The 15,970-nt window shown below is 38.7% G+C and overlaps 1 protein-coding gene across 4 annotated transcripts in view; it reads right to left on the minus strand.

The window, feature by feature from the left end:
• The window catches only part of LOC128640255 (pancreatic triacylglycerol lipase), a 165,724-nt gene that overhangs the window by 9,630 nt on the left and 140,124 nt on the right, over positions 1–15,970 (minus strand). For 2 of the 4 annotated variants that reach the window (XM_053692683.1, XM_053692681.1), the window contains exon 11: positions 9,132–9,255. The exons of the other annotated variants lie outside the window; for them this stretch is intronic. In XM_053692683.1, the coding sequence (XP_053548658.1) occupies positions 9,132–9,255 (124 nt within the window). The remainder of the gene's footprint in view (positions 1–9,131; positions 9,256–15,970) is intronic. 4 annotated transcript variants of the gene reach the window in all.

A 15,970-nucleotide genomic window follows, 5' to 3' on the forward strand; every position in this document is an offset into this window, starting at 1 on the left:
GTAGGATGATCTTCAGGGGGGTAGTGTTAGGTTTATTTAAGGGGGGTTTGGGTTAGATTAGGGGTATGTGGGTGGTGGGTTTTAATGTTGGGGGGGGTTGTATTTTTCTTTTACAGGCAAAAGAGCAGAATTCTTTGGGGCATGCCCCGCAAAAGGCCCTTTTAAGGGCTGGTAAGGTAAAAGAGCTTTGAACTTTTTTAATTTAGAATAGGGTAGGGCATTTTTTTATTTTGGGGGGCTTTGTTATTTTATTAGGGGGCTTAGATTAGGTGTAAGTAGCTTAAAATTGTTGTAATATTTTTTAAATGTTTGTAACTTATTTTTTTTATTTTTTGTAACTTAGCTTTTTTTATTTTTTGTACTTTAGTTAGTTTATTTAATTGTATTTAATTGTAGTTATTTGTAGGTAATTTATTTAATTAATTTAATGATAGTGTAGTGTTAGGTTTAATTGTAACTTAGGTTAGGATTTATTTTACAGGTAATTTTGTATTTCTTTTAGCTAGGTAGTTATTAAATAGTTAATAACTATTTAATAACTATTCTAACTAGCTAAAATAAATACAAAGTTACCTGTAAAATAAATATAAATCCTAAAATAGCTACAATGTAATTATTAATTATATTGTAGCTATCTTAGGGTTTATTTTACAGGTAAGTATTTAGTTTTAAATAGAAATAATTTTTTAAAGTATAGTGTAGTGTTAGGTGTAATTGTAACTTAGGTTAGTTTTTATTTTACAGGTTAATTTCTCTTTATTTTAACTAAGTAGCTATTAAATAGTTAATAACTATTTAATAGCTATTGTACCTAGTTAAAATAAATTGAAAGTTGCCTGTAAAATAAAAATAAATCCTAAGATAGCTACAATATAATTATTATTTATATTGTAGCTATATTCGGGTTTATTTTAAAGGTAAGTATTTAGTTTTAAATAGGATTAACTTAGTTAATAAGAGAAATATTATTTAGATTTATTTAATTAATATTTAAGTTAGGGGGTGTTAGGGTTAGTGTTAGACTTAGGTTTAGGGGTTAATAATTTTATTACAGTGGCGGCGGTGTAGTGGGGGGCAGGATAGGGGTTAATAAATGTATTATAGGTGGCGACGGTGTAGGGGGGGCAGATTAGGGGTTAATAAGTTTATTATAGGTGGGCGAAGGTGTAGGGGGGGCAGATTAAGGGTTAATACGTTTAAGATAGGTTGCGGCGGGGTCTGGGAGCGGCGGTTTAGGGGTTAAACTATTTATTTAGTTGCGGCGAGGTCCGGGATCAGCAGGATAGGGGTTAATAACTTTATTATGGAGGGCGGCGGTATAGGAGGGGCCGGATAGGGGTTACTAGGTATAATGTAGGTGGCGGCGGTGTCCGGGAGCGGCGGTTTAGGGGTTAATACATTTATTATAGTTGCGGCGGGGTCTAGGAGCGGCGGTTTAGGGGTTAATAACTTTATTGAGTTGCGGGGGGCGCCGGTATAGGGGGTAGAACAGTGTAGTTAGTGTGGGTGCTTAGTGACAGGCTAGCAATAAAGCTGTCAAAAAGCCTAAGAGCAGCAAGATCGGATGAGTGATAACTCTCACAGTCCGCTGCTCATCGCCCCGTACTTGGTGCACGGCTTTTTGACAGTTTTTTTGATAACTTAGGCGAAATTTTGCAGGTCCGCGGTGGCGATGGTAGGCGAGCTTAGGCGGGCGTATTGAACCGGCGAAGGTAGGTAAAGTAGACGGCTTGATAACTACCCCTCTAGGAGATTTCCCCATGGGCTGCAGGACCTGAGGCTAGCCAGCTACAGTTTGAGGAAGTGCTGCTGCTGGTGAGGAGATGCAGCTGTATCACCTCTCTTTTTCTCCTCTGAGCATAACATATTAAAGGAACACTGAACCCACATTTTTTTCTTTCATGATTCAGATAGAGCATGCCATTTTAAGCAACTTTCTAATTTACTCCTATAATCAATTTTTCTTTGTTCTCTTGCTATCTTTATTTGAAAAAGAAGGCATCTAAGCTAAGGAGTCAACCAATTTTTGGTTCAGATCTCTGGACAGCACTTGTTTATTGGTGGGTGAATTTATCCACCAATCAGCAAGAACAACCTAGGTTGTTCACTAAAAATGGGCCGGCATCTAAACTTACATTCTTGCTTTTCAAATAAAGATACTAAGAGAATGAAGAATATTTGATAATAGGAGTAAATTAGAAAGTTGCTTAAAATTGTATGCTCTATCTATAAAAGAAAAAATTTGGGTTCAGTGTCCCTTTAAGGTCACAAAGTATTTCCGTTTAAGTTTTTTTCCTACATCATGTACCATTTTAGAAGCCCTCCTTTGAATGGTTTGAAGTAATTAGTCACATCACACTACAAGACGGAGTGGCTCTGTTTTGAGTGTCTTCTCTAGATCACACTATGGATAATCATTTTCACACTCTGCAAGGGACTCATCGATGACAATGGGTTGCAAAGTGCCTATACAACAACATTAATGAGTTTTTTTTATTACAGATTAACTTAATTTATTTAAAAAGAAATAGGGAAATAATTAACCGAAATCAAATAGAAATAAAGGAAGGAGTCCAGCACACCCAGCGACACTGTGATTGCTGCAAGGAAGGAGACGCTTCCCTCAGTAATCCAAAAGGTACAGAAAGGCAGCAGCAGCACCAGTTCCACAAATTTTTATTCAGGACACGAGAAAAAAACACAACGTTTCGGGACTCAGCCCTTAATTATATGTACATCTAACAGTATGTATCCCAACATCTGTTATACCCTTAAAGGGCCACTAAACCCAAAATCTTTAGTTCATGATTCAGATAGAGAATAGAAATTTAAACAACATTACAATTTACTTCCATAATTTATTTTGCTTCATTTTTTAAATATCCTTATTTGAAGAAAAAGCAATGCACATGGTGAGCCAATCACATGATGCTTCTATGTGCAGCAACCAATCAGCAGCTAGTGAGCATATCTAGATATGCTTTTCAGCAAAGAATATTAAGAGAATAAAACAAATTAGATAATATAAGTAAATTAGAAAGATGTTTAAAATTGCATTCTTTTTCTAAATCATAAAAGAAAAAATGTGGGTGGCATGTCCCTTTAAGGTGTGTGTATTCACAGGTGTATTAATCACCCTTCTATATTCCCACTACCAACTATTGGTGCAAAAATTACATTATATCTCCCTAATAGTATACATATACATACATGTTTACAAAAGTTATCACTAATTTTGTATAAATTTTAAAAAAACGGAATGAGATTTAATAGGAACTAAAATCTGAAACTACATAAAATAATCAATTCCATACTTAGATAGTAGAATAGATATTTGTCTGGCTTAAAGCTATAGTTCATAGAAACCAGGACCAGTCCAGGTCTCTATTAAGGCCCTTGGGATGCAGGGTATCTAACTTGCAAATCCAGAAGGCCTAATCTCTCTTTAATATGAGCTATTTATCACCCCCTCTCCTAGGTCTCTCAACCCTTTCTATAATCTGAATCCTAAATTGAGAAATCTGATGACCTGCTTTTACAAAATGGTTGGAGACTGGAGCATCCTCATCCCTTATACTAATAATTGACTTCAGGGCCGCCACTAGAAATTTTGGGGCCCCTGACTTAACCGTTGATCAGGCCCCCCCCCCCCCCCTTTGACATGTGCAATTTTTGACCAAGTAACCAAAACGTATATGCACTTTATTCTTAAGTGTCTATTTAAAGTTGGAAATGTTGTAAAGGTAGTAACATACACAGACACACTCATACACTGAAACACACTCACACATAAGGATTCACATATAGACACTCTAGCAGACATGCAAAGAAACACACTCAGACACAGACACCAAACAGACACTCAGCACTTGTTTACATTGACCTGATGAGGTAAACTACAGTTTTGTAAAAAAAGGAGATTTACAAAAGAAAATATGGAGTTCTGATTATCTTTTTGTAAAGGAAGATGCCAACTAAATGATGACAACAGCATGCAGTGGCTGAAAGGAAGGGCCCTAAACTGCCTAAACAATCATTTAAAGGTTAAATGGTGGATTGGTGACTTCCGGAAAGGTCTCGTTAGTCTCAAAGTCTGTAGAAAGATGTAAATAATCAGTAGCAAGGTCAAAATGTCCTAAAAAGGAACAGACAATGGACACACACACACAAACTCAAACTTGCACATACACCCAAGGAAACACTGACAGAGACAGCCTCAGAAAAAACAAAGACATACACACACAGAGACACCCACAGAAAACACACAAAGACATACACACACACAGAGAGACAACCACATAAAACACAGAAAGACATACATAAACACACCCTCAGTGAGACATCCACAGAAAACACACAAAGACATACACACACCCTCACAGAGACACCCACAGAAAACACACACCCTCACAGAGACATCCACAGAAAACACAGACATACATACACACACACACACACACACACACACCCTCACAGAGGCATCCAGAGAAAATACACAAAGACAAACATATACACACCTTCACAGAGACACCCATAGAAAAAGCTCAAAGACATATGCACACACACCCTCACAGACATCCACAGAAAATGCACAAAGACATACACACCCACCCTCACAGAGAGACCCACAGAAGAAAAATACATACACACTCAGAGACACAAACCAAAGCACAAAGACATAAACACAGACACCCACAGAAACACTCACAGGAGGAAACATTTATGCACCTTGCATCCCTTAAATCAACAGTGTGTGACATGCATGATAAAAAAAAATGCAGAAATTAAGAGATCACTTTTTAAAGAATCATATTTGTAAATGTGCAAACAAAAATAATTGTGTAAATTCAAAATTGTACATTAATGATCTGGGTAGATGGCTAGATGAAGAAAAGTACTTTTAAAAGGTTGACATATGTTTGTTTTTTCCCCATTTTCCCGAACCAAGAGCACCACTTCAAATATAGTATACAAATGATCCCATCTGTGAGCTGTACTTATGGATTTTGAAAATGCTGTACTCTATATGGTCTTGGTGGAACCATAAGCTGTGGTACTCATACCATTAGATCTGGTTAAATGCAGGATTTAGGCTTGTTGGTATGTAATTCAAAATTAAGTCAGCTGTAGTGTAAACTGAACAGTTTTAAGTTAACCTATATCATTTCAAACACTGAGCAATCATAGTTTGAGAGTATAACATGTTACGCAGATGTAAAAATCTTAAATAAAATGCCTCCTTACATCTGGCAAGTCCTTGCATAAAGGGGCAGTAAACTGGAATGTAATATATATATATATATATATATATATATATATAATTTAAAAAAATGCATATCTGACAAATTCTGCATGGATTTAAATATAGAATTTCTACAGGATTGTTAAATAATCATAAATGCACTGTTGCTAAAAAAAATGTGTTTTACGGACCCCTGGCCCCACCATACAACTACTACCACACTGAAGTTACAATCTGAAATTGCACAAAGAAATAAAAAACATTTGCTAAGTAAATCCTACCTCCTCTGCAAATGAAAGTGATCTGGCGTCTGACTCAGGCACACACTATACAAAGTGCCAAGTCTGTCTCACACTGTGCATAGTGGTTTAGTGCACACTCAGAAATCCTCTTAAATGTTAATACTTTACTCCTTGTAATAACATTTCCAAATTCTGCAATTAGCACTCTGCTGTAGTACCCACTGGTGGCTGCCAAAATGTAGTTCTTGTCTCATGGGGCCCCCCTGGCCCATTGGGCCCCTGACAGGAGTCATCCCTGTCACCCCCTGATGGCGGCCCTGATTGACTTATGCTGACTCATACGCTCCCTCACTTTTCTAGTACTCTCCATAATAAACTAAACCACATGGGCATTTGCTCAAATAAATAATGAAGTCAGAATTACAGGTATAGTAATCTTTACTATCATACTTAACGCCTGTGTGTGGGTGTACAAACTGGCGACCTTTGATCATATTGCTGCAGCTGAAACAGCCCTAACAAGGGTAACAACCCTTATTCTTATCTGTGATATATCCTGTCTTATTAACTTTGAAACTACCTACATCACTTTTAATTAAATAGTCTCTTAGAGAGAATGCCCTTCAACTTGGGTTGATTAGAAGCAAAGATTTGGGGCGCGATCTGATATACGGCGTCGTTTTCGGCACAAGTGTGGGAACCCGCGCCGCCCGTAATTTCACCTCGCACATCGGGGTATTACATATACTGTGCCGTTAGATGCTAAACTGGCGTAAGTAGGACAAACTGACGATCTTCCGAAAAGTGCGCAAATACACATTTTAGTCGTCGCAAGTAACTTACGCCTGTATTTTGTCCATGTAAAGTCTCAATAAAGAGTAGTTTTATGCAAATTAGGCTAACACTCGTAAAAATGAACCGCGACTTCATCTAAAAATGCAACACGTAATTACGCTATTCAAAATTCAAATATAAACCCATGCGCAGCCACCATTTTCTTCAGTGTGTTTGGATGGTTCGTTGAGCTACAGCACACTACAGTGGAGTGGAGGATTAGTCAGAGTAGAGAGAGAGGAGCAAACAGAGGAGTTAGTTGGTTGATTAAGCTTGTACACTTACACATATTTTTACATATTGCACACATATTGCATACATACATATACAAAATACACAACACTTTTTTTTCTAACCTCACACATTTTATTTCAATTTTACAGTCTGATAGGCTGAGTGTTTGGTTATGATTGTGTGTGATTGAACTGGGAGTGAGGATGAGTGTGTGAGTGTGTGTAGTGTGAGGATGGCAGGGAGAGGTAGGGCGGAGGGGAGGAGGGGAGAGGAGTGGCAGGGAGAGGAGTGTTGTAGAGGACAGGAGGAGCAGTGGGGTCCCCGTCAGGGAGTAAGTGGAGTGGGGAGAGGGAGAGCTAGAAGGGATGATGGGAGGGGAGATGCCCGAGAGCCCCAGAGACCAGGCACATCTAGAAGAGGTACAGAGGGTGCACATGGGGACAGAAGGGGGAGGAGGGAGAGGATAGGGAGGAACCCACACCAGTGACATCACAGGGAGCAAGCCAGGTGTCCACAGAGGATGAGAGGATGAGATGTCCAAACTTCTCATTCAATGAGAATGTTACCCTAGTCCAGGCCATCATGGACAATCACAGTGCCCTCTTTGGCCAGGAGAAGGGCAAAGGCGTTGCTAAAAGGCGTAAAACAGCATGGTTGGCAGTAGAGGATGCCGTCAACAGTGTGGCCCCGCAGAGGAGGATTGTTGAGGGCCTTAAAAAGCGGGGGAATAACTGCAAGAGGCAGGTGAAAGAAAAGATGGGGCAGGAAGCTATACACCAGAGGGGAACAGGCAGTGGTCCACCCCTGAACATCGAATATAACACCTGGCAGGAGATGATACGCAGGTCCCTGAGTATTACAGCAGTCCGTGGACTTCCAGGGGCTCGTGACTCAGTGGCTGCAACCACAGCACATCATGCTGGTCAGTAACATCCCACACACCAGTATTATATGTATTTGAGATATAACATCCTTTAATGTCACACATTCATGTACACAATGAGGAGCATGGTATTTGGCCTACTAACAAAAACATCTACAATTATATTTCACATTAATGCTTCTTAACACAATGCAATGCATGATATGAGGTGGAATAGTGCAATACTAACATGTCTCAGAGTAACACAGGCCACAAGCCACATGTTGAGTTTTCAGTAAATGGACACTATAGCCATCACAATACTTTTAGCTCAAGAAAGCAGGTTCTGTGGCTACATCAAGCTAAAGTAAATTGTGTGACCATAGTGTCACTTAAAGAACACATTTTTTCCATCATTGACATGTACACATAACTATTGTATGAAACACATACCTGTATACTGCACATATGAAAATCCCTCATATCACAAATCACAATGTGCACATGCATGTTATAGAGTTTGACATGAGAATCAGTATAGGCCCTAGCATGTATTAATGTACATTGTATGCCCACATGGACATATATCTGACTGTACTAATCCCTCTCATCATTTGACTCCTCCACAGAACCTCCTGTCACGAGGATGCAAACAGGCTCCACCACCACCACCAGTCACAGGCATGCCGCCACCTCCACCACCACCACCACCAGTCACAGGCATTCAGCCACCACCACCAGTCTTCAGGCAACAACATGAACAGTATGCTCCCAGGCATGAGCAGGGTTGGATGGCTTCAGTTGAGGACCCGGAAGTGATGCTACCACCATTGACATATGACCCCTGGCAAGATTACTGGCCAGAGGAATATTCTTCTTTTGGCTTTGAGGGGGAGCCAAGACAGCCACAAAGGGTCAATGTATTTACCCCCCCCCAACACAATCTCAGGGCAGTCATGGCTTTTATACACAGGCTATGTCACAAGAAGTGCCAACTGGACAGGCTGAGTGGTCACACACTGGGCATCAGTGGGACTATCAATCCACCCTGAGAGCTCCACCATCCTCCTCACTTGGGAGAGCTCCACCATCCTCTTCACTTGGGAGAGCTCCACCATCCTCTTCACTTGGGAGAGCTCCACCATCTGCAGATGAACATATAGCTGAAAGTACTCAAGCACCAGCAGATGCAGCTGAAAATGTCCCACAAGCACCAGCAGATGCAGCTGAAAGTACTCAAGCACCAGCAGATGCAGCTGAAAATGTCCCACGAGCACCAGCAGATGCAGCTGAAAGCACTCAAGCACCAGCAGATGCAGCTGAACCTGCACCTCAAGCACTTAGAAGCCCTGCTGCTCAAGAACCTGTGGATGCATTGTATTCTCCCCTGGGTGAGGAATACATTGCACTCCAGAGGAGGCTCATAACAAGCTCTGAGAGCAGACAAAGAGGCCAAGAGATGTTCCACAGGAGCCAAGAGAGGTTCTTCAGGAGCCAAGAGATGTTTTTCAGGAGCAAAGACAGGTTCTTCAGGAGCCAAGAGAGGTTACACAAACGTAGCATAGAGCTGCAGAGGGACATGGCAGCATCATTAAGTGGAAGTATTCAAAACCAGTCACAGATTATGCGAATTCTGTCTGATATGCAGATGCAAATGGACAATAGATGGCGAGAACAAAATCAACTCTTGGGTGTGTTGGTTGAGCACTTTACACACCAGCAGGACACTGCCTCCAGCCTATCATCTGTGGCCAGCACACCAGCAGAAACATTCGAATCTTCTGAAACCAGGAGAACAAGGAAATCCACTACAGTTACCTCAGCTCCCTCATCCAAGAATCCTAAAAAGAAATAAATATTGTTATAGTTCATCATAATTCTTGTCCTCTGTTATTTACCATATAATTGTCATCCACATTCATGTGAGGTGTGTTTTAGTACAGTAATATTGTTAAAACATATAATTAGACCTGTGTGGAAATGTCCACAAAAAGGTAATATTATCATGTTTATGACATATTCATGTTCTATAAACCACATCACATAGTTGTGTATGAAGGGTACATATAGTAATATTCACTTATAAGATGTACATCAAGGTTTCTCACATCCAATAGAAATTGACACATGGGCAGGGATAGGCACGAGCCAAGGCTGTGGTGGACATTTTCTAAAGTAAAGACCTTTAGTGAAGGACACCAAGGTACATTTACAATTAAAACTATTATTTTATAGTGCTAAATTTTATTATACTGATGCAGATACCACTGATCCTATAACCAGCCCTTGTCTGGCTATACACATGTGCCAGTGTCACTTCTGTGTCTTTGTATAGAGCTGGGTGTTATTATACAGATGCAGAAGATACACATCCAGTATTTCACTCAGGCTTCATTTATTCCATAACTTATCACCCAGTATTGCTAGCAGTCACTTGACAAGCCACTAATTTTATTCACACTAAATATTTTCCCTTTCCTATTATTTAATCAGAAAGAAAAGATATACTAAGGTTATGAATCACAACCTTACTATATATTTTCTTTCTATTTAAATACTACTTATAATAAACCTCAGGTGCTGGTTAAAGTGCTTTACCTTTGCATACAAAGCTCCAGGGACACAGTGGCAGCTTGCTTCTTGAATCTTCCCTCTCTCTCTGTCTCACTCAGAGTCATTTTCTGGTACTAAGCGGCATCATGTTGGAGTGGCCACACGTGTATACCACATGACAAGGGGATAGAGGCTGTCAAATTTTTCTTGGATAATTTTTCAGGCTATGATGTTAAATTGAAAGAGTTCATTCTTACCTCCATTGATTTTCTTTTAACACATAACTTTTTCATGTTTGAAGGTGACTATTATCTCCAAAGGCGTGGGACAGCTGTGGGGGCAAAATTTGCCCCATCCTATGCCAACCTGTATTTAGGTTGGTGGGAGCTGTCCCACATCTTTGGAGATATTAATCCATATAGGGAACACATACTTTATTTTGGTCGCTATATAGATGACCTTTTGGTTGTCTGGAAAGGGTCAGAGGAGACAATCCCTGACTTCATAGAGTATCTACAAGATAATGATCTTAATTTAAAATTTACACATGTGACCAGCACAGAAAGTGTTCCCTTCTTGGATATAGAACTACGAGCCAATTGTGATGAACAGAGTATTGAAGTGGAATTGTATCGCAAAGAGATGGCTGGGAATACAATTCTCAATGCCACCTACTGTCATCCTAGGCATACAGTGGCATCTATACCTAAGAGTCAATACATACGTGTTAAACGTAATTGCACTAAATCAGACAAATATGAATTTCATGCGAAATAATTAACTGAAAGATTCTTACAAAGAGGTTATGATAAGAATAACCTAGATAGGGCAAAGAAATTGGTTGACCCTCAAGATAGGGATTCATTATTTACTAATAAAAGAGAGCTTAATCCAATGCAGAACAAACCCAAATTCATTACTACCTACAGTACTGAGTATCATAAAATCTGCAAAATCATACGTGATTCCTTGCCTATATTAGAGGCAGATGATGTACTTAGACAGATTGTACAAACAGGCTGTGGATTTGTGTCACGCAGGGCCAAAACCTTGGGAAACCTTCTGTCTCCTTCTATGTTGCCAAAAACAAAAAAAGAAAATTGGCTTTCATTAAAGCCTGGTTTTCATAAATGTAATAGCATCAGGTGCAAGTCATGTGCACATGCTCTATTTGGAACAGAGTTTAAATCCCAGGTTACAGGTAAATCTTGTCAGATAGAACAGTATTCCACTTGTAATTCTACATATGTTATTTATTTGCTCACCTGCAGGGGGTGCTATAAGCAGTATGTAGGACTTACTACACAACCTCTGAAAGACAGATTCTTAGAACATTTAAGGTCCATTGAAGACCCACATTCAACTACTCCAGTGTCACTACACTTTAAGAAAGAACACCATTCTGATACTTCCTTATTGGCGTTTCAATGTATCCAATTTATTCCCAGACACCCAAGAGGTGGTAATAGAGAAGAAATTCTCAAGAAAAGGGAAGTATTTTGGATTTTCCAATTGGAAACTGTAGTGGGAAAAGGTTTAAATTCAGAATGGGATATAAAATTATTTGTCAAATAAATATAAAAAATATTGCTACTTGTTATTTCATGTACATAAAAAAATTCTTCTAACTCATCATAATTAATAATAGTATTTTGCATGTTAGCATATATTTTTATTATCTTGTTACAAACAATGTTTACACCAAGCATATTCCCTTCTCTACATACATACCTTTATAATGAGCAGAACACAGGTGTATGTATATCTCTGCAAAAAGGTTCCTTAACATGATTGGCTGTGAGAAAACAGGGTGTTGCTTTACAGGTGTATTTAAGTTTAGCCATTAAGTCATTATTCAGCAGGCTGTCATTGATGAAGTTGATAAAGTATTTCTATATGAAACATGTTTGACACATAGCCTGTACATTCATGTTTGAAGTCAAATAAAGACTATTTTGTTTTTACCGGATCATCTGGCTGCTGTTTTTGGATATTCTGTTTGCTGTTTTCTTTTTGCTGAGGTCCTTTGGGAGAGTAGGAGACCGGGTGCCTTCCTGTGCCTGTTGTTTGGTGGAGTGGCCACAACCCTGCGAAACGGAGGAGTCAGGACCAGTATCCATCTGTCTTACTCCTCCCTCCCCACAGCAAAATGGGCGGTGGACACTGCAAGGGCCAGTCACGGACACCAGTGTCTGTGTACGGACACCTTGCCTATCCCTGCACATGGGTATATATATATATATATATATATATATATATATATATATATATATATAAACAATAATGTATTTACAGAACATAAGGTATAAACATCCATTTTCAGTCTTCTTAATGATAGTCAATAAATCATAGTGACCTAAACATGAATTAAACAAATGAGATATTTTCAGTAATTAGGGTGGTTAAGGGAAGGGAGGTGGGATGTAGTAGTTTCACTTACATGCAGTGGAAATCCGCAGTATGTAATTCTATGACCAGCTGCAGCAGGGGCAGCAGCAGGGGCAGCATCAGGAACAGGGAAAGCAGCAGCAGGAGCAGGGACGGCTACAGCACCATGACCAGGGACCTCAGCAGCAACTATAGAATCAGCATGTATAGAAAGAACAACAGGGGCTTGTAGGGTTTCCAGCACCCCTTGTGCCCCATGATGCTGCCTCTCTATGGAAAGCAGGGGAAACATGGTGGCTAATGAGGATGTTCATTGCTGGTTTTTTAGGCTTCCTGTTGAGAGGTTGTGCTGTTTGTGATTGGTTTGACACACTTGCAGGGGCAGGACTAATAAATGCTTGGAAGAGGTTTAACTGTTTGAGATCAAGCGGCTGATATGTATGTGATTGAGCATGCGTTTGTTAGACCTTCAGTGAGTTACGTTGGTTTTTAAGTCAGTGCAAGGGTTGCTTCACTGCAATTTGTGGCGAGATGAGAATGGAGTAGATTTTCTGAATTCTGCGCGCGTAAGTCCTTACGCTGTATATTGGAAACCAAATTGCGCGTCTGTTCTATGTTAGTCTATGGATAAAAAAAATATAAGCGAAGGGTGAGAAATACGCGCATAACTTGTATGCTACGCCGTATATGTAATACCAAAATCGCGCAAAATCTGGCGTCGCCGGCTTTTGCGGGTGACGCTCTATATGTAATGGAGGCCTTGAAATTAATTAATAAGAGCTTCATAGATTTTATATTTAGTGCTACGAAACCTCAAAAAAAAATAAGTTTATGTAAGTATTTTGGTAGTTTGATGCTATCTGATATAAAAATTATAATTTATTTAGTTAAAGTAAAATAGTTATTAATTGGATATTAAAAATTGGCCATTATTCCTTCTTAGAAATAGAGGAAAACTTTATTAAATCATGCTCTTTTAGAGCAATGGTACACATGGAAGTGAAAGATTGCCCTTAAATAATAAGAGATTGAGGGAAAACTCAGAGCTCTGGTTAACTGTTTCGCAAATAACAAAAAAGTGTCAAAAACACATGAAAACTACATTGAAAAGTACAGTTACACTCATGATAACACTGTCTTATACAATTAATAAAAAACAATAGCACAAAAAAGTTCTAAGGGCTCAAAAATATGAGGTTTCAGGTGTTAGAAAAAAAAAGCTGCAAAGGCTTTAACATAGAGATAAATACATACACATGTCTAAAAATACGTATTTATGTGTGTATGTATTTATGAATTTATATGTGTATATGTGTATATGTCTCTGTGAATACATATATAAACACATAAATACATATGTACACATATATCAAAGTGCATTTGAGTCCTTTGCTCAAATAGAGGAAAACATGTAAAAGTATATTTAAGCAATATTCATATTTAATAAACTGTTTATGTATTTACTGTAAATATTACACATTCCAATGTTTTGCACATAGCAAAATATGTTCTATGTATTTATAAATAGATATTTATATATATATATATATATATATATATATATATATATATATATATATATATATATATAATATTAGGTATAGCCATTTATTTCCTTCTGATTAAACTTCTTAATAGATTGTGGCGACTTTACAAGTTGTTACTCATGTGGTTCAGTAATTAATTTGTAAAGCTTAAACGTATGCAGAAGTGTTATTTTTGGTCAGAGGCGGAAAAATTTGGGGGGCGGCACTTGCCTGCACTGACTGACTGTGGAGGGTATTACAATTTTTTATTTTGTGCGGTGCTGCCTTCCAGAAGATGTATGCACAGTAGCAGCACATGGCTTGAGGGAGTCACGCACGTGTGCATGTGACCTCCCAAGCTGCAACCACAAAGATGTCCACATCAGGTCATCAGTCATTGCCGGGAGTGAAAGCGGACTGGAGTACAGTGAAGCTGTGGAGTCACTAAGTTAGAGCTCAGGTTGGTCATGGTCAATTAACAGTTTAGTAATTGTAAAGGTGAGATTATATTATATTTCATATTAATTCCCCAACAAAATTATACTGTATGAACACAGGAGGGAATTATTCCCTACCAATTAGTGGAGTGGGGGGTGCTCAATATCCTGGATAAACATGAGAAAATGTAGATAGAAAAATGGATATAGCTAATAGCCATTCATAGCTATTATTGGTTTAACACACACAAAGCAAAATACCAGCATTCATACAGAGCGCCTACACACTATGAATGAGTGAATGGCTTGTCACCACTTATATATATATTTTTATTTCATCACTATTAAAAGTTACGTTTTATAAAACAACCCCGAACCCTGCAAGTCCACTTACATATTAAATTATCTCTATTCAGTATTTTTTGAGTGCTCTGTTATATCAATTTTTCTATCTACATTTTCTCATGGTCATGGTCACTCACTGTCACTGTGACTGCATAAATTACTATAGCAGCACTGAGTCTGACTATTGTGTGTACCATGTAGTAACATTTATATTACCACTACCAGTCTACAGTCTGAGTCTTACACACATACTCCAGAGAAAGAGAATTCTAGTGCAGTGCCACAGTTAGTACAGGAGAGTTATATATCTCCTCTCCTGTTATATATCTCCTCCTGGTGCATATTACCCCTTACCCTATTGAAATATGTTAATGTGTGAGACGAGTTGTGATCATGGCAGACAGACAGTACATGCAATGACTGTCTGTCTGCCATGATCACAACTCGTCTCACAAATTAACATATTTCAATTTTCAATGTAAAACGTTATTGCCCTTTGAGTTTGACCACCACCATTATTTCTGAATCATGCCATCACGTGAGGCTATATTCACTGTCTACTCTCTGCATAAAGCACAACACAATTTATCTGCTTTCTATAGGGGCATTACTCTGCCTGAATCATAACTATAAGAGAGGGAAATTATGTTACTAAGAGGTGTACTTAGTATCACTGTAGTCTGACATAAAATATGAGTATTACTGTGTACACATGTGCTAATTCAACCTACCTGAGTGTATGCAAGCTTTTTACAAGCCCTGGCTGGTGAACATTTAATTTGGAAATGCAGCAGAACAAAAAGTCACATTACTCCCAGCAGGGTTCTGAGTGCCTAGGGCAGCACAAAACCTAGATACGCCACTGTGTTTGGTACATAACCAACCTCAAATCTGCTTTTATTAAAACATATAAAACAAACTCAACACTTTAGCACAATAATGGCGACACATTGGGCATAAGAGTGAGTTAATCACAATTTTAAACCTAGAGCAAAAGGGTCCAAAACACCTTATTTTTACCCAACGTCACTGTGTAAAGCCAGTGATAGAGTTCCAGTAGGTTAATCCGACACTTTTTTCGCTTCCACTTTGTCAAGGATATAACTTAATCTCCTTCCTTGCCAAGCTTTTAAACCCCTTTATTGAGACCCTATTGGTTGTATTTTACTTGGCTACTATTAGTTGTTTAGGTTTTGCGCTTTCTTCCATTTTTCTAATTCCCGCCACTCGGAGTATGTAGATGTGTCACTTCTACTTTTCGTATCATGTCACTTCCAGTTGACCTCAAAGGAAAAAGCGCAACCGCA

The sequence above is a fragment of the Bombina bombina genome, chromosome 9 (genome assembly GCF_027579735.1).
Source record: "Bombina bombina isolate aBomBom1 chromosome 9, aBomBom1.pri, whole genome shotgun sequence".
Taxonomy (NCBI): Eukaryota; Metazoa; Chordata; class Amphibia; order Anura; family Bombinatoridae; genus Bombina; species Bombina bombina.